Genomic DNA, 19,982 nt, shown 5'->3' with positions numbered 1-19,982 from the left:
AATGCCCCATCAGAGGTGATACATACCTGCCATCCAACACTACACCCAACAATTTAGGGACACTGGGTTTTTTTGCCAGGGTGCCACCATCTACTTTCCCTTTTTTCTCCAGGAGACGATCTTCGTCCATCTTGATTGGCCATGCTGGGATCGTAACCCATTTATCCCTAGTTCATACAAGAGAAGCTGGAATTGCATGCACAGCTCATCTTTCCCAGCAATCAGGCAGGTAAGACAGATTATTGCAGATGGGACATCGCCTGATTGAGCATTTGTAAAAATGGATCTTTAGTTCTGTGTTAGGGTTTGAGTCTCCATCCTCTAACAAAGATGTCGCTTGCATCTGGTCTGCAGAGATATGTTTGCTTTACATCACTGAGAATCAATTTTTGTAGAATTCTAATGAAGATAAAAACTATTATGTGTTTCAACTTGCCTTCTACTACACAAATCTAAAACATAAATTTATTAACCTGCCACTAAAAATCTGTATTCCAATGGAGCCAGCTCTGATCCTGGTTTGTCAAATGACTACTCTGATCCTGTTCTGCGAAATTGCTGCCTGTATTCATTTTAGGCACTCCACAAAATGACTTTCAATATAGAATATACTCCTTATAACTAAGCACAGTCATATTTCTGAGTTTGGATTCTGGAAATAAGGCATGCTGGCAGTTAAACAGGATTTCTGAGTGTTAAGTAAAAAAGAATCCTATGCTATTTTTAGATCTTGCTTATATTGTGCCAACCTATTCTGGCATGGGTAGCTCCTCTTTTTTATCCCTTGGCCTTCTCAGAAGTCTTTGAAGTTACTTGCCATGACACCTGATTATCCAAGGTCCATTTCTCACACCCTATAAGTAATACTATGTTGGCCGCACATGCTTACAGAGAGCAATTCTGGTAAATTATTGCTGGGGGATATTTCATAAGGATCCATATGGATTATAATTTCAGGATTATGTTGTATTACCAGACAGGTTCAGGTTTATAGAAGGAGTCTACAATCCCAACCTCCCTCGTCTGCTAACCTAATCCAACCCAGACTAATCCCAACAGGTGCTTACTTACATCTGACTGTGAGCACTGGCCTCTTTTGGTGTTTACTGTGGCCCAAAATCTTTTCTGACCTTTAAGATAAGTCCCCATTGACCTAAAGAGGGGTATGAAAATGCTGAGGGTAAGGCCCCAATTAAAGCTTTGGGGACTGAGCAGAAACAACCAGTGCCGGAAAAGATTTTAGCTGGAATAGGTAGGGCCTATTATTTTGTATTTATTGCTCAGTTTATGTTGTAACTATTTTCCTCTCCTTTTTCTATGAATAAATTAAATAGGAGCAAAACATGAAAAAAGGAAAAAAAATAAACCAAAAGGCACAAAATACAATCCTCATCAGCTATTCAAAGATCATTATGCCATTCTAAACAACCTCAATTTTTTCTTCTGCACTGATTGCAATGTAATTTTCTGTAATGCCAAAACTTCAGCAAAATATAAAAAATGTCAATCAAGTTTCAGCGAAGTGAAAAATTCAGTTTTGGTCATGCTTAGTTGTCAGAAAGCACATTTACTGGTTGGATGATGCCTTGTAGACTGATTTAGGTTCTGAAGTTGGTTCTTAAAGCATAACTAAACTCAAAATAAAAAAATCACACTTACCTTTAATCCCTCAGATCCGTCCATCTATCCGTCGGGAGGTTTCTTCGTTTGGGTCCTGCATTGTCCCGGTATCCGTCTTTGGATACAGGCACTGACATCTTCTTCTCTCTTCTTCCGGGTTCTTCTTCCTGCATCACTTGATCTCACACTGTGCAGGCGCGAGATTGGGTGACGTGGATAGGGAAAAAAGATTGTCGATCTCACGCATGCGCAATTTTTTTTTCTTCTATTGATGAAAGGGCTCAGGAAGATCAGGGCATGCGCAGAAGGGGCAGCCCAGAGCCTCCCAAATTGCGTGACCTAGGCATCCCGAGAGACTTTGCACTCCCATTCTGTCTTAGTCGTTGCAGCAATCAAAACAGAAAGGGGAGATGCTGCACCCTTTTTTTTTTTAAAACTAAATAAATAAATAACATTTTTACGGTAAATAAAAGGGTTGTCTACCCTTTTATGTAAAGTAAAAATTTTGAGTTTAGGTCTTTTATTTTTCCTGCTATTTTTGTGGTGTGAAATTAGTTATGACTTAAGCACCCAAAAACATCCAATTCATTTTTCAAGCCATAACCATACAGTCAGTTTCTACAGTACTAACATGAGTGGCTAAAATAAAGTATTAACAAACTTTTTTACTGTGCTTCATTTTTTTCCCATCTGCATACCACACCTTATATTATAACACCGAACAATTCATAAACTCTCTCTAATTGTTCTCAGTCATTTGCTAAACGCATTACTGCCCTGCCCATCGTTAATACTTGACGCACTTTATTGCACTGTAAAGTTCTAGAGTAGGAAGCGCGTTCCTTCTCAATTTACCATATTGCAAACTCGTTACACTGATTTCCTGTTTGGAGTAAAAAAAAATATTCCCAGAGAGGCCATAATTATTTCTGGAATTGCAGCAGAAAAACAGTCAGTTCTGCAAGGATTTAGTTCTTACCCCTTTGGTGTATTTACACTCTGCAATTAAAAACAAGCTGGTGGAATTCTGGAGCATATACCGTAGTTTACTTATCGGCTGGTATAAATCTCAATTTTTTTGAGGCAGTACAGCAGCTGTCCCTTTAAATTAGACTTCAAGGGTGCTTTGTAATTTGAAACAGAGTTGTATAGAATTGGATGGCAGTAAAAAAGATTGGACCTATTGGCTTCAAATTTTAAGACATGTCATTCTAGCTCACATGTGATTTGGCGACTGGCTCCTAGCCAGTCCATAAAACGCTGTGATGAATTACCCAAAGTGCAGTGCAGCACTTGGGGCAACATGTTCAGCCATGTGTATATGTATGTATATATAAATATATATATATATATATATATAGTGGTATACCACTCTTGTGGGATCACCTTTACTGGGGTAAAAGGTACTCTCAGACTGCAGGAGAGGTGTATGAAGCGCACTGGAGACAGTAGATAAGGTTGAAACTGACCCGCAGTCAGTTTTATTAAAAGGTTGCATAAGATAAAACAAAACAAAAATAAATCCTAGCTGGTCAGGCACTAACTAAAGAGCAGGCAGATTCCTCACTACCAGTTGGTGGCTAACCCAGCCAACTCAACACAAACGTTACAGCAACCTTAACACACATGTAGTATAACAATGGCTCTCACAGGCAGCTTCCCTGTGCCCCAGGTCAGAGAGCTTCCTTCCTCTTCTTCCCTTGTTACCTGCTGCTCACAGCTGTGCAGTAATTAATGGCCAGACAAAACCAAACCCTGGCCTGGATCAGAACACTTCTGAGTGACCTGCAAAACCAAGGTCTGGAATCCCAGCAAACCTGTTGCTGGTTAATCTCTCCCACAGGAGAGGAAACAAGGAGAAATATATCTTCCCTCCAAGATGAGTCCTTTTGCCATGTCACAATATATATATGTATATATACATACATATATATATATATATATATATATATATATATATTACAGTATTGTATAGTACCTTTTGACCCTTCATGTAAGGTACCCCCAACATTCAAGGGCTTTGTATAATTCTCAATAAGCCCTACCCTTTGCAATATTTACCATAGCTTTGATGTCCTTTGACTGAAATGAAAATGGGCAAAGCAAGCATATATACAATGTTGTGAAGGGCTGGGCTTTTATTAGCTCCTGAGGATGAAGAATTGGTCTGTATGAATGGTAAAATATTAGCTGCCCACTACATGTTGTCCTGTACATGTGTAATTGGTTTCATTTTATTTTAAGTCAAAATCCAGGCTAAAACATTTTTGAGTGTGAAAGGGTTAGAAAAGTGTTTCTGGACATTTTTAATATAGGGGAACCCTTGAAACAACATTCAACTTGAGATAACTTGAAATAAGGTCTTCAGGGAACCCCTTCTCTAACTACTATATTCACAGCTTACAGTATAGTTGTGTGGTGGTCAGTGGGAAGAATTCCTCTATCTGGTGTCAGTCAAACTGACCTAAGAGTCACAAACTTCTCATTGCTCAATGAACTTCTAGCAACCTCTGGAGAAACCATGGTTGTGAAACACAAAGTTAGAGCATGGGACTGTATGTTTGTGTTTTTTTTCTGTATGTGTCCCCTCTAGGGAAATTGCCCTCACTTGAGGTCTACAATTTTTTAGTAGAGCGAGGAAGATTTAGAACTTTTGACAAGTTTTTTATTGCTGTCCTGGTGAAAACTGCTTCCTACGTTTAGTAGTCAATGGTCAAAAGAATATAAACTAAAAACCTTACCGATTTGTTAAACTAAACCAAAAAATAAAAATCACAATTACCTTTAATCCCGCAGATCCTTTGCAGGACTTTTTCTTGATCCGGACTGGCACCGCCCTGGAGTTCTTATTCACTGCCATCATCGGTCTTCTTCTTCCTTCTTCTTGCTATGTCACCCGATAAAAAAGAGTGAGCATGCCTGAGATCGATACCTCCTCCCCCTTAATGAAGGAAAATGACCCTTGTCAGACATGTCAGACATGCGCAGAAGGACCAGCCAAGAGCCTCCCAGGTTGTGTGATGTAAGTATCCCAGGAGGTCCCATTCAGTCTTGATCGTTGAGTCAATCAAAAGAGAAAGGGGAGGTGCTGCTGTTTTATGTAAAATAAAAACATTGAGTTTAGGTCATCTTTACCTCATCTATACCCTATCACAATCTAAAAAAAAGAGCAAAATTAGTCTTTGGACTGCCTCTACCTATACTTCTTTTAGCTGATTCAGCCTTCAGTGTTGCACAGTTGTACAGGCTCCTCATCTGTTCTGAAATTTCTTACTCTGATTTCCCTTCACACTGTGAGCTTTTCATGTTTTAGAAGTTCCTGCAAGTTGGATTGAGCCTGCCACATTTCCTGGCTGGTGGACATCCAGCATTATCTAGCTTTTTCCTCCCCAAATTGACTGTCCCTGGCCTTCCCCTTTTAACTGGATGTTGGGTTTTTCAATTATGGAGGCTCAGCATCACATGGGGGTATTACCACAGCCTCTTGCTGATCCATCTGCCATCAATAATCAACCTTCATTGCATAGAGAAGCACCAACACCTAGTGTTAACATTGGCGGGTGCAGGATAAGACATATAATGCTACAACTTTAAACATTTCCATTGATATTTGCAACAGGTTTGTCACATGTCAAATCCATTATTATATATTTATACTTCCAATTCATCCAGGTATTTGTACCTGTGTGGCTTTTCTTCTTTAGGTTTTGTATAAGATCTGTAGCTTGACAGCAGTTGACTCCGTGCTCGACACCTCCTTTCCTGAGTACTCAGTGTGAATTGATGATGCTGTCTTGGGTTTGAAATGGGCACCCCATGTGAGTGAGATGGTCAAGACAAGACTTGTCAGAGAAAGTTACCCTGACATTAGCTCAGTAACAACTAGCCCATTACTATCCAGGGCTGGTAGGCGAGAATTCTCTGTTTTAGAAAGTTATAGGAATATTTTGGAGGAATTTTCCATCATTTGTGCATTGAAAAGGATTATTTATATGCCTAGGGTGTGTCAGATCAAACTGTTTAAAATTTGGCCCCCTAATAATACAATCTATTACTGTTTTTTGAAGACGAGAGTTTATAACAATAAAGGCAAACGTGAAAAGATTTTGATTTTTGTTTTTCATAGAATGGCCATTTCTCATTTTTACAGATGTGAACCTGCAAAAAAAAAGTATTCCTAGTATATTGTCTAGAAATTCTGATAACCACAATACATCAGCACAATACATCCTGGTGATGCAATAAAACATTTTTTTAATTGTACTAACTAATCCTCACTCTGTTGCGGGCACCTTCATCTTCATCAGGTCTTCTTCTTTGTTTCTGATCTCCGGTCATTTTCATTGGCCAGGCTGAATGATGCACGTGGGAGTAAATTCATTCCTGGCAGCCTTAAATACTGGGTTACCCACACGTACATCTCAGTGTACTTCAAAGAAAAGATTGCAAGCACAAAGGTAGGTATTTTTGCAGAAAAATCCTGACTGCTTCCATTTTTTCATTGTGGAATCATAGTTTCAGGTTTAAGCTTTAAAGCACAGGTTTGCGCTGGGCAAAAAAATTAAGTTTGAGTCACTTCCATATTATTAATAAACAGGATTTATATAGTGCCAACATATTACACAGCGCTGTACATTACATTGATAAAGACAGTGACACAGAAAGAGGAGAGGACCCTTCCCCGAAGAGCTTACAATCTAGAAATTGGGGGAGGTATCACACAATAGGAGGGGTTAAATATGCAAAGTATATTGTTTATTTGCAGGTTTCTTTTGGGCTGGTTCTGGTTCTAACCCAAAGCCAATCTTCTTATCTGGTCCTGTCGCCTCCTTCCTTTCTTCCATCACAAACTAAGAGGGACTGGTGGCAACCATTGGCCTTGCAATGTCCATGATGACATTGCATGACATTGCATGCATGATTGAGCATCTGCCCATATCTAGGACCGGGAAGAAGAGTTCCAAATACCATGGGAATGTGGAGTAAAATTAGTATTGCTTTCTATTAGACCCTAACATACAAAGCAAGCCTTATATCCAACATTTACTGGTGGTGGTGGTGGTAATAGGGGGGAGCAACAACAAAGTTCAGGTTGCGTGCAGAGTAAGGAGCCATAGCGCTAATGAGTGCAGATAAATACTGGTGAAGGATTGCAAAGTTCTGAATGAAAACAAATGATCACAGCCAGACATTACTAAGAGCTCCAAGCTGAACAAACAATGAACTTGTCAAAATCAGACAGGGTCATGAAATATGCGTTTATGTTACTGGTAAGGTTATGTTTATGTGGACCTAGGTGCAAACATAATGAGGAAAGGACCCGGTACTGATCAGGGGAAAATAACGGACCTCAGACATTTCTGTAAGGACATCTGAAGCGTGTGTAACGCTTGCGGAGAGACAAAGGTTTGTAGAAATAAAAAAAAACACTCACTAAGCTAAATGGCGACCAGGTTACTGCAAACTGCCAGCAAGGACAAATCAATAAAGCAATGAATAAAGAATCTGTTCACAAAAATCCAATCATTAAAAGATGAATTCTGATTAGTTACCTTTTATTATTGCACTCTACTTTGTATCTTGTAAAATAAGAGTAAAATGCTGTTATTTTACCTAAGAAAACATTTTGGTCAGTCTTATGATACATACTTTGATAGGAGGAGAACAGAGTAACAGGCAAATGATCTCATCAGTCTGCTGCTCCTTCTTTTACTATACAGTGCCAGGCAGGAACTAAACCTGCGGGTGTTACAGAAGTTTGCAAGCAAGACGATTTTCCTTATATGTATGCATTGATATTTTAGGACTGGATCAATACAAATCAATTGTAATGCTCCATTATTTTTATTTCATCTTAGTATCTAGCTTCCTTCAGCAGGATTTGCTAGGGGTGGAGGCAAAGTTTCCTCTGTGGTCAGGATTGTCCACATTTTCCTTATTTTCGGTTGTTTTCCTGTTACCGTGGCAGCACTAGCAAATCAAAATTTATTGACCTTTAATATCTCAAAATAAAATGGAATGGCCAGATTGTGTTCCTGATGCTCTGTGCACATGGGTTTCTACTTAGCTGCAGGGCTTAAAGTAAAAAATTCTGAGCAATTTAGTTAAAACCTAGTTTTAGTTAAAAATAGTGAAATGTGGAGGTCACCTTCAGTAGAAATCCAAAAAAATCAGAGATAGCTGAAGATGGAATTCTTCACTTAAAATCAATTTTGAATATGCCCCACTTTCAATGCTGTTGGCTCTATATTAGCCAATAGCATTAGCTCCTGCTTCCAATTGGATTGGATTGAGCCTGCCACATTTTCTGTGGCAGTTCAAATACGATCGTTCAAATATAATCCACCAATAATGTACACACACTAGATACGATCGGAACATTCCTTGTTTATCGTTGTCGTTGGCGTTGTCGAATGATCGGTCCTTAATCTTCGTTTCCAACGACAATTATTGCACGTGTGTATTTTCTTTATAATAGTTAAACTAGGTTTATGCCAGGTTTACTTTAATTTAATTTAAAGTAACTTTTGCTATCAGGCTATGCTTCCATTCTTTATTTCACTGACCCCTATTTTATTTATTATCATTATGTTTTTGTCCTAAGTCTAATTTTTGTGGAAGTGCCTTTTAATTCCACCATGTGGCATATTTCCTCTGAAACCTGTCCAGTAGAATCCTACTTTTACTTTCTATCAGTTCTATTCGTCAATTTAGTGCTCCTAGGTGCTATTGAAAAGGTATGTGGGAGCACATTGGAAAAATATTAAATGACCTCACTTAGGAATCCCTGGACCCTTACCGCAGTGCAGGGACCTGCCTTTGGCTGCAGGAGTCTGGTGTGTTAATAGTTTGACTGACACTAAATCTACTGCTGGGGATTTAAAAAAAAAAAACTTTATTTTTAAACTTGGCAAATATGTGTTTGTGGTTGTTTTACTTTTACTATGGTATGCCTGTACTATGGTTATTTTACATTGATATTGAATGTTCTCCTCTAATTATTCCTTATAGAAGAGAGTCGACATCCTGTTTGGGGCTCAAATGTGAGTTAGAGGCCCTGGCCTTTAATACTGGGACCTCCAACATACGTTTTAAAGTGGAACTAGACCTTTGTTTCAAAATCATTTTCTGCCTGAATGAAATTCACTCACCGGCCCCCTTTCTATAATGGGTGCTGCCTCCTTCTTCCTTCTTCAATTTCTTGTTTAACCTCTGCCCATCTTGGACAGGGCAGGGGTAATGTAACTTCCGCGTAGGCGTGCTGGAGATCATGTTGTCCCGGTAGCTGCAGCAGAATCTGGGATGGTCAATGGGCATGTGCAACTCAGCGATTTTTGACAGAAGCAGAATTGATTGCAAATTTTAAAAACTTAAGCTCCACTTTTAAGACTTTCAAGCATTATCCAAACATAAAAAGTTTACATTTACACTCTAAATCTTAGCTACAGTTCATAAAATTGGAACAGGAAGACTTACAAAATTTACACTGTTTCTAGGTCATAGACCATGCTAACAATGGTCCGTTTAAAAACTCCCAAATGTGAAAGCATGTTAAAGATGATTTGAAGTATGTTAAGGTTTTTTTAGTCCATATTTCCATTTTAGATTTTATACCAATTTCTTTTGAAGATAAAATACAGCTTCCAGCCAGGCTGCAGCTCCAAATCTGCACTGCATTACTTTGAAGGCATTAGCTGCGAACATGAATAATATTCTCAGCATACTAATGTTTGGGGGGTTACTTCAAGCCAGGCATGCTGTCTCTGGTGATTTTTTCTGTGTCTGTACAATGTACTATTATAAATACACTGTGTAGAATTCTCTGTGTCTGCAGTTAATTATTAAACAAGCCAAGTTTTTTTTCCATACACAATTGTAAAACTTTTCCCATCTTTATTTTTTGGGATTTTTTTAAGCAACAACAGAACAAAAGTGTTTTAAAGAGAATATTTAAAATAATATAAAAATATTTATATCTCTGATCTCTTTTTTGTATCATTTGTTCCTGCTGTTTGTGGTTGTTACACGACTTTACAGTGCCAAGTCCAGAGAGGGAATTTGATGTATGCAGATTGGAATTTTAGGGTAAAACCCAAATGAACCTTTGTGATTTATTGCTGTAATTTAGTCAGGCTGCATGTACATGATAAATATGCTTCTTTTTTACTGCCAGGTGCTTTAGCAAAGTTAAAATAGCCTGTGCTGGCATGTAGGAGAGTTGGACTGCGCCCCTCACACACAATGCAGCAGCCGGGCTCTCCAGTGGTTTGCCAACCAGTATGACTCTACCCCTGTGTAGTTCCATAAAGGCATGGATTTATGAGTTTGGTGTAGAGTAACATATGTGACCTGCACACAGCACTGATCTCAACCCAACTGAACACTTTTGGGATAAACTGCAACTGCAGTTGCAAGCCAGGTCTTCTCATTCAACATCAGTATCTGACCTCACAACTTCTCGTCTTGGCTCTCGTCTTGGCTAAGCGAGATACATTGTTTAATAAATACATTTTAATAGATACATTCCCAACTAACAATTTAACTAAAGTTCCATGTGACTGAGAAATTCAACTCTAAAAGCCACAGGACAAAAGAATAATCACCAGTGGCTTGCTCAGTTTTCCCCACTTCTGACTTATCAGGCCTTGTTCTGCACTGTATTTGCCTGTGTGGCAGCCATCTTGGTAGAGGAAGGACTTTTCTTTCTCATGCCAGGGCCTCCAGCAAGGACAACAGTAAGCAACACAATACTGATATTAACAATTTGGGCAGCAGAGCCTTAGATCCTAGTTACAGATATACAGTCATGAGGCTGTAAGCATGATCACCGTCCATATCTGTCAAAACACTTCTTAGCGTAGAAAGCCAGGATACATGATGGATTCCAGCTTACCCTGTAGCGAGTTACATCATCCCAGCAATCTTAATCAAGATGGTCAAAGATCGAAACAAAGAAGAAACAACAACAACAAAGAGTAGAAGGAGGAAGATGACAGCTCCTGTGATGGAACAAGTGATTGCAATTAAAAGCTTGTGATCAGACAAGTATGTTTATTTGATTGCAAAAGGGATATTGCTTGTCCAGCAATAAAGAATTTGCCTGGTTGCAAAGGTTTATTTAGGATTAAGTTCAGCAAAAGTTACTGTTTATTTTGTTCTGTGGATTGTGTCAAAGTTACCACATTCGACAGTTCTAGCTTTTCTCCATAACATAGCAAAACTTCACTTTGAATTGCTTTTGAAAATCCCATGCTATTGCAAACATGGTATCCTGGCCGTGCTCCCATAGGCTACTTGGACCTGTTTGCCTTCAGTCTATTTCTTCTCTATCCTCTGGCCCTGATTTAATAAAGCTCTCAAAGGCTGAAGAGGATAAACTTTCATCATTAAAGCTGGGTAATCCAGTAAACCTGAAATAGATCTGGTCCAGGACTGAAAACATTTGCTAACAAATATCTAATGACTTCCAAAGTCCATTCCAGCTTTTGCTGGATCACCCGGCTTCACTGGTGAAAGTGTATCCTCTCCGGCCTTGGGGAGCTTTAATAAATAAGGGCCTCTGCACCTACCCACTCCATGCTAATTACCTGCATAGCTCATGCGATATCAGAACAAAGTTACCATTGAATCATGGGACTCATTAAGGTATATAGGTTTGGAGAAAAATTAATGCTTTACATGCAAATGCAGCTAGATAATTCATAGGTACCTCATTAAAATGTATTTTTGTCAAATAAAAGCTTGCAGTTTTTAAAAAAAAGAATAATAGCAGGGTTTTGTGTCTGTACTAGATACACACAGGGCTTGTGAGCTGTGTCTATTAGCTCTGTATATTACTTTCTCCAAAAAAGAAAATCTTTTATTTGTTTAGCTCTGAAGGTCACTGGTCACCTGACAGAGCCTGTTAATTGGGAGAACACACATAACAGGCTCTTGTACACAGTCCCCTCCACACACACATTGACTTGCCATGGTATCATCTGTATCTGTGATGGTGACGGCAAAAAGAAAAAAAATCATCTTTCCCAGCCATTCAGGTAGGAGAATCTCAATATCAGAGGGCAATTTCATTTTCCCTATAATGTGATTTCTATATCTCCCACTGGAGATTTTCTTCCCTTCTTGCTCCTGAACTGACTGCATTGCAGGCGAAGGCAGACAGCCTCGAGCATAGGGAGCTTTGCGATAGTGTTAATGAGCACTTTTCCTCATTTTGGAATGGATTATGTATTCGTTAGCGCATGGGGCAAGAAACTGCATCTCATTTCAGCTGCGTCTTGTTAAATCTCTTTTATGTGTGCTCATTATGTAAGCTATGCTAATTTTTAATGATCTATTTATCTGTCAGCAGGTAGCGGTAACTCTGAATATCCAATATTTGATGTTCTGTGTTTTTATATTGCAAACTGACACAATGAACCTGATTTATTAAAGCTCTCCATGGCTGGAGAGGATACACTTTCATCTGTGAAGCTGGCCGATCCAGCAAACCTGGAATGGATTTCTTCAAAGTCATTTGCTATTTGCTATGCAAATGTTTTGAATCTTGGATCAGATCTATTCCAGGTTTGCTGGAATACCCAGCTTTACTGATGAAAGTGTATCCTCTCCAGCCTTGGAGAACCTAAATAAATCAGCCCCTATGTATCTACAGTTAATCAATATTCATTTTACTCCTTTCAGCTGTATTACAGAAACTTAGACTCTGATATCAAACATAGCTTTCCAACACAGGTGCAGCTGAAATCTAAAATACACAATATTATTTATACAGTGTCAAGCTTCCAAGGAAAATAAGGTAGTTCTTATGTAAATGTTTCATGGTTCATTGAGGTTGTGTTGTTGCTCTTTTGTGTGCATTTGTATCAAAGGCTCAGTGATTATTCCTGGCGTTGTTGTAGGGGCCTATGTAAAAAAGTCTGCAAAAGGGCTTTTTGTTTTGTAGTATTTACCAAATGTGTCACTATGTTTTGCAACTTGTTTATTAATGACATAGAATGTTGGGATTTTGCAAAAAAATAAAAAATAAAAAATGCTAAGAATAGATACAAATAATGCCACAAAAAGAAAAGTTTCCTTTGTTAAAAAATAATTACAGCAAGTTTTTGGAGGTATAAATTATTGGCTGTTTCATGCTAAAAACCCACAAAACTCATGCAAGAACAGAGGAGTGAAACTTGCAAATATTGCATTGTGGGAGCCCATTTTTTTCCTGACCCTAGTGGAGACTTAGTGGGAAGGATGAAAAGGTTCCACCCGCAGGAACAGTTATGCATGTAGAACATGGGTCAGCAAACTTTTTGGACTACTAGGCCATTTCAGGAGTTCAAGAAGGCACAGTAGGCCAGAAGAAACAAGGTGTCCAAGGAAAGGTTTTTTATTTAAAAATACAGTATGATCAATGGGAAACATGGTGTTGAATATTCTTAGAAACAGATTCAATATCAGGTTCTAATGATGAGGAGTTAAAAAATATATAATAAATAAAAAAATATATAAATAAAAAAATAAATTATTAACCAATATTAGAACAGATTCAAAAGCATTTTTTTCTTGAAATGGGACTTTATAGGTGCTTTGTGCAATAATATACTTAATGACAAGAAAATACTCATTTTGTTTAAAAGAAAATGTTTCTTTTAAAAAATTCACTGTGATCATGATCAAATTAATCAAATTCATATGATAATATACTTATTTTTTAAATGTATGTTTATCATGATTCATTATCCCAAGATCAATGACTCAAGGGTTAGCACTCTGGCCTTTGCAGTGCTGGGTCCCAGTTTTGAATCTCAGCCAGGACACTATCTGCATTGGCTTCCCAAAAAAAACTGACCTTAGACTACATTAATGACATATGACTATGGTAGGGACATTAGATTGTGAATCTCTTTGAGGGACAGTTAGTGACATGACTATCCACTTTGTACAGCACTGCATAATATGATGGCGCTACATAGGTACTGTGTAGTAATAAAAATGTATCAGATGATTAATATATAATTAGCAAATATTCATAAATATATGATTAGTTACTAATCATATATTTATCATCTGATAAATTATGCATCATTACTTGATATAACTTACTTTTAAACTTTCTTTTACGTTTATTTTCCTGGCTCTCTGTTACTGATTTTGAATCTGTTCCCGTGTCCCCCGTGTAAGCACCTGGGACTCCTATCAGCGAGGGACTGTCTCTCAAGTCCCGGGCTGATGGCTCCTCCCCCCACCAGGAACGCCCCTGAAGGGAAATCTCTCTCCCCCACAATGCATATGGAGGAGAGGGAGTGTCCCCTTACCGCAGCGAAGGGAGCCACAACAAGGAGGCTCAAGAGCCGCATGTGGCCCCAGGGCCACGGGTTGCCAACCTCTGCCCCTCCTGGAATAAGGCCGGATCGACTATTGAAAAAACTAGGGGGCGTTAGGTCAGAATAGACTACTGGCTAGGCCTTATCTGGCCAAAATGCCAGAGCTTGCCGACCTCTGATCTAGAAGGTAGGGAGGGACAAATGGGACATCATCATTAGGTCTGCAGTTTTCTGAAACTGATAACAGTGTTTTATAAAGTGTTTGTTTTTCATGTTATTAGATATTAATAAATGTTTTTCTTGAATAAATCACCCACCTTTGTTCTACATTTGTTTGTTCATAAACAAAATATTGCATCCAGTCTTTATATTGATTAAAGTAGAAGTACAATTAAAAAAGTTGTGATCCTCAAGTCCTTTTCTGCAGATGGGACGTTCTTGTTCTTTCTGAAACAAAATAACCTTACCTGGCTGATTGCAATATCCTTATTGCTCTCACTTGTCATCGTTCTGCCACAGGGCACTGCTGTCCTATTCTTCTTTTCTTCTTTTTCTTTTATCCTTGACCATCTTGATTGGCATTGCTGGGATGATGTAATTCCTGCACATGCATGCAGAGTTTATTCAGTCCCAACAGCTGCTAGGGAATGTGCCAGGTATCTGTGAATCTGACGCAAAGCTGCGCATGTGCATTTCAGCTATACTTTGACGGGGAGCATTGCAAACAGGCAGGTAAGAATTCCTATTGCAGAAGAGACATTCCCTATCCCTGTTAGGAGACACTCCTCGGGTCGACAATACCGGGTATTGTCCCAATGCAGTACGGTGCGCTCGGCCTATTCCCTCCGGCGGCACATGCAGCAGCAGAGGAGTTCTAGGATTTAGTGCTCTGCAACTTGTTTCCCTTTAGCTGTTTTTTTCCTCCCTGCATCCCCTGCACTGAAACTGCACAGCTGAAGGGGATTTGGAGCTGTGCTGCAGCTGATTAGCAGAATGGTTCCTGAGCAATCCCATGCTGCCATGGACTGCTGGGTCCGTATAGCCTCTGTGCTCTCAGATTTCAGTGCCTGTTGTAGCATTTAGCTGGGGTTATCTGTGCTGGAGAGATTCTCTTGTGATTTTCTGTTTCTGATCATTGCCTGTTCCGACTTGTTTGTACTCAGCCTGGACCGACCTCTGCCTTTGCCTACTCCCTCTGTTTGGTGAAGTGATCACCTGTGTATGACTTTGGCTTTGTACTCTGGATTGTCTGATAGTTCTTGTACTGCTTGACTGTGGGCCCCAGATCTACTGCCAGTTTATCTCCAGACACCATCCTTTTCGCATTAAGTCATGGGGGCAACCGAGTGCTGGAGACGCAACCTTTCTCCCGAGGCTGAGCTTGCTAAAGGTGAAGATTGCGTTGTTAGATTGGGGGACTGGTGTCTGGTGAGGACTGGTGCTGATCAGGGCCAACCGGAATACCTGGAGGAAACACACACAAACATGGGGAGAACCTGCAAACTCCATGCAGATAGTGTCCCAGTCGAGATTGGGACCAAGCGCTGCAAAGGTCAGAGTGCTAACCACTGAGCCACCATTCATTTTTTACTGGTGCTATCCTGGTCCCAATACAGCTAGCGGGTCTAAGAGTGTTTGTTTGGTTGTGTCATTCAGGTTTTGATCTTGCACACCGTGCTCCTCTCAAACAAACCTCAGCGACTTGTAAAGCATTGTAAAGTATTTGCTGGCCCTCTATACATGTATTTCCTTCACTTTGTTAATTTATTCTGCAGCATACATCAGAGGTGACACATTTCCCACCGAAGTCAGTGTGACATGTGGGGGCTGCTTAGCTACTCAATGAAAGCTGTATAAACCCGGACAGGATGTCAAAAACGAATGCACTGCGACTGGAACAGGCTGTTCTACCTACTCAGCTTTATTTATTTTCTACATACAAATGAGCACCTGTTGAGCATTTTATTGCGCTTTTTTATCTGGTTGGAAAAGATTTGAAGCTGGAAGCTTTAAGGACAAATTGGTATCTATTGGCTGTGTTTATGCTTCATTGTGTTAGAAGTCTTGGCTCCTAAAATATAACGGTTGCATACAAACAAGCGTCATGCAGGCTCAGTCAGCAAGAACAAAGCCAATCGATTCTCCAGGAACAAATGTAAGAATGTCTAAAAATGTGGAGGGAAGAAATGTTGTTGCCTTCAGCATCCATTTAGAGTTCAGCTGTCATTGCTCTAGCGCACATTAGAAATGAACACAATAGGGCTGATTACCTTGCAGGGTTGCATTTAGCAAGGTGAGTCATCACCTTGCAAGGGTAAATCCCTATGGTAAGTAAATCAAGTGAAGACTCACTTTGCAAAGTATACAAAATCAGGTGCATGTGAAAAAAACAGGATTTTCCTTGCACACGATTGGATGGCTGAAATCAGCAAATAATCATCCCATTTACCAAGCTAAGTGTAATATCCTATTGCTAACTGAACAGCCTATACTCCTATATTAATAGTTCAACCACAATGTTATGTCTTCCTGGTTGTGGCTAACACCAGACCTGATAGAAAGTGCCAGGGTTGTCTGTAGTAACAAATAGAAAAGTAGAAAAAAGAAATTGTTTCAGAATGGGTATTTATTTACATATTTTTTTTTTATTTCTTCTAGGTTTGATAAAACATTCTGTGGATGAAGATTGGTAAATATACTTCTGGAAATTCAGCTTGAAATATGGAGACTACTAATGGTATGAACATTTTTTTACAGAAAAAATGATCAAAACTATGTACACATAAAAAGTTAAACTGAACTCCAGGCAATCATCTAAATATACAGAATATGATTCTTATTATTACACAATTTTTAAATAGCGCTGACATATTACGTAGCACTGTACCTTAAATAGGGGTTGCAAGGGAGAGACACAGACAGTGACACAGAAGGAGGAGAGGACCCTGTCCAGATTCATACAATTCTCTTACCTAAACTATTCCAGCGGGAAAACCCAAATAGACCATGGTGATGGCTTTCATACTTTTCATGGATTAAAGTCTATATCACCTAAAAGAAATACCTTAGTGTTGGGCAGATGCTGACGTATCACGGCTGGTTGTCTTGGATGACAAAATATTTTTGTACTGTGGCATCCACGTAGTGCTTTTTGTAAATGAATTTTAAATATATAAACCAAAACTTCATTTCATTGCCATAAAGTAAACAGTTATTTTTCAATGTTGCATTCATCACATACCAGGAATACTATCTTGGTGCTTAGTATAAAAACACACCCATAAGCATACAGATTCTGAGTTCTTAATTTAGCTTTAGTGTTTACAATAAATTCTTCACTCTTGGTTCTGCTCATTTACATACTGATCTTTATGATGAGTTCGCAGTGGAATATTTTTAGAGATACGTGACATGGTTTGCAGAATTTCTTATGTCTGGTCTTTTGTGGTTTATAAATAGCTGCTAATCATCCACACAGAGCAACACAATATAAACTTGAAGAAATATATTCACTAAACCTTCTCTATATTGCTTCTGAACTTCAATGAACTCTATTGGGCCTGCTATAAGTGTTTTTTTTTTAAATACATGTATGCATGTGTAGTGAATGCTATACCAAGAATTGAAGTAGTTCTGGATGATGGTAGTGTTGATGCATTGCTCTTGGTACTGAGAACGAATGATGACTGTAAAGCTGCTGAAACTGGTAAAAAATGCTAAGTGAGTTATGCACCATTTTAATGTTTTTTTTGCTATGATCCCTTTAGCCCATTCATATCACATTCAGGGGTTTTCTTCATCACAATAGTGAATGAACACAATAGTCCATCAGCACCATTTTTTTGCAAATCTCCAATAGGCTATGAAAAATGGATACCATGCTTCTAATCCCTAAGGGGGTGGCGGCATAATGATCATATAATCATATTAAAATCCTTTGGCTTCATGTAACCAGCCAAGGTAGAGGGCAGTTTAGGGTCAAATGTGTGAATTTTAGCCTTCGTTTCCAAATGCTTACCTTGCCCTTGCTCATATTGAAACCTAGCTGGGCTTTAGCCTCATGTCTACCTGAACCTTTTACCCTTGATCCCAAAATTATTTCTTAAAGCGAAATGTCAAACAAAACATTTTTATTTTTTTAACTCTGTTCTGCTTAAACCAGAACAAAACAAAAAAAGTCTGACTGTGTTAAAAGAAGAGCAGATGTGCTTGAAATGATTGTCTTGGGTTAGCAATGGTTACCTCCATAAAAACGCATGGAGTCATACTCACTTTGCATTAAAATGGTCTCCCATGCAAGGACATTGCTGCTAAGAATATTGCACCTGAAAGAACATTTTCCTGGATCCTCAAGAACTTAAAAGGTGAGTTGTGATAAAGGTTGAGTTGAAGGTTTCAGGATGTCCAAGAATGTCCAGCAAGAGCCAGGACAGTCTCCTCCTGATGAGTCCGCTACAGAACTTCGATGACACCACTGCGGAGCTTGTTCAATATTGGTAGCAGGTGGGTACCATTCAGGGGAAGACGTTTGGACAACGGCCTTGTGTTAAGCAGGACAGCAAAGAAAAATATCGAAAACAGACTGATATTTTGCAGGAAGTACAAGGGTTGGACAGCAGAAAACTAGGGCAAAGTTATTTTCTCTGATGAATCCTTCCCACTATTTGGGACATCTGGAAAGTTGATTGTCCGGGGAAGAAAATGTGAATGCTACCATGAGTCATGCCAACAGTGAAGCATCCTTAGATAATCTATGTGTGGGCTTGCTTCTTATCCAAGGGAGTGGAATCACAATGCTGCCCAGGAACACTGCCTTGAATAAAGAATGGTAATACAACGTCCTCCAGGAGTTACTTCTCCAACAGTCTAGCTGCAATTTCGTGATCATCTGTGTATTTTCCTGCATAATGGGGCACCATGTCACAGGGCATATATGATATCAAAGTGGCTCAGAGATCATAGCATTGAATTTTTGGACCCATGGTCAGGAAACTTCCCAAATTCTTATCTCTTTGAGAATCTGTGGTCAATTCTCAAAAAGCAGATGGACAAGCAGAAGCCCTCAAATTGTGAATAACTCCAAGGAAAGAATACATTTCCATCAGTCAAGATTTGGACCAGAAGCTGATACTTAGCATGTTACAGTGAATTGCAGAAGTTATAAAGAAGAAGGAAGGTCAACACTGCAAATCTATTCTCTTTGCAGAAATGTCATGCATTTGTCCGTAAAACCCCATGGAGCTTATGAAATGTTTATAATGTTTCTATGGTTTAATGAGGAACAATGTAAAAAATGAATCTAAAAATACAAAGGCGGCAGAGTTTGAAAAACACATTTGTGTCACTGCCAAAACTTTTGGCCATTACTGTAGCATGTTGTAATTCCTATCACAAGTCCCAATAACATTGTTAAACCTTCCAACTTTTGGGATGGAAATGCCAATGCACTAAGCACAAAGTAGGCAAATGGCAAATCTTTGAGCGCCCCTAGTTGCTGATCATGAAGAGTTATTTTTAGGGGTTGGTTAAACGTTAACTCTACTTTTGTAAAAAAACAAAAATAAATAAATAAATAAAAAGGACATTAGATAAGGGAATCATTTTTCTTTTTTGCTCTGATTATTTCATCCCTTGGATATTTCCTGTATTCCCGGAAAACTTATGTCATTTTAAAACTTGGAAGATTAAAATGGCTACAGTGTTTTTTCTCTGACAATCAGATTGGCACAAATGGAGGCACTAGGGCGTGTTGTGCTTTTAGTTTCTTGTTTTAAGTTTGTTATGTAATTAAAAATAACACTGATAAAATGTTTCCTTGGTTTTAGTTTCATTTCCTTCTTCTTCCTTGCCTGAAACCTGGACTTAAAATGAACCGTGCTCATTTACAATAGTAGGTAATATTTTAGCTTGCAAATGTGTATCACACATTTGTTCAGTTTTTTTTCCCAGAAATAGTGTTTTTTTCTTTCCCCTTACTTGTGCATTTCTCCACAGCCACATGCAGAGTCCTCCAAGTGTGTGGTAGGGTAATAGCCCAGCAGCACAACT

General features: G+C 38.9%; 1 protein-coding gene across 5 annotated transcripts in view; it reads left to right on the top strand.

Annotated features, from left to right (window-relative positions):
• The window catches only part of KANK4 (KN motif and ankyrin repeat domains 4), a gene marked incomplete at its 3' end in the record, with an annotated part of 85,673 nt that overhangs the window by 27,823 nt on the left and 37,868 nt on the right, over positions 1-19,982 (top strand). For 3 of the 5 annotated variants that reach the window (XM_072419389.1, XM_072419387.1, XM_072419390.1), the window contains 1 exon segment: positions 16,593-16,671. In XM_072419389.1, coding sequence (XP_072275490.1) covers positions 16,656-16,671 — 16 coding nt within the window. 5 annotated transcript variants of the gene reach the window in all.

Source organism: Pyxicephalus adspersus, chromosome 8, assembly GCF_032062135.1.
Source record: "Pyxicephalus adspersus chromosome 8, UCB_Pads_2.0, whole genome shotgun sequence".
Classification (NCBI taxonomy): Eukaryota; Metazoa; Chordata; class Amphibia; order Anura; family Pyxicephalidae; genus Pyxicephalus; species Pyxicephalus adspersus.
This window is presented reverse-complemented; position numbering and strand designations above follow the sequence as displayed.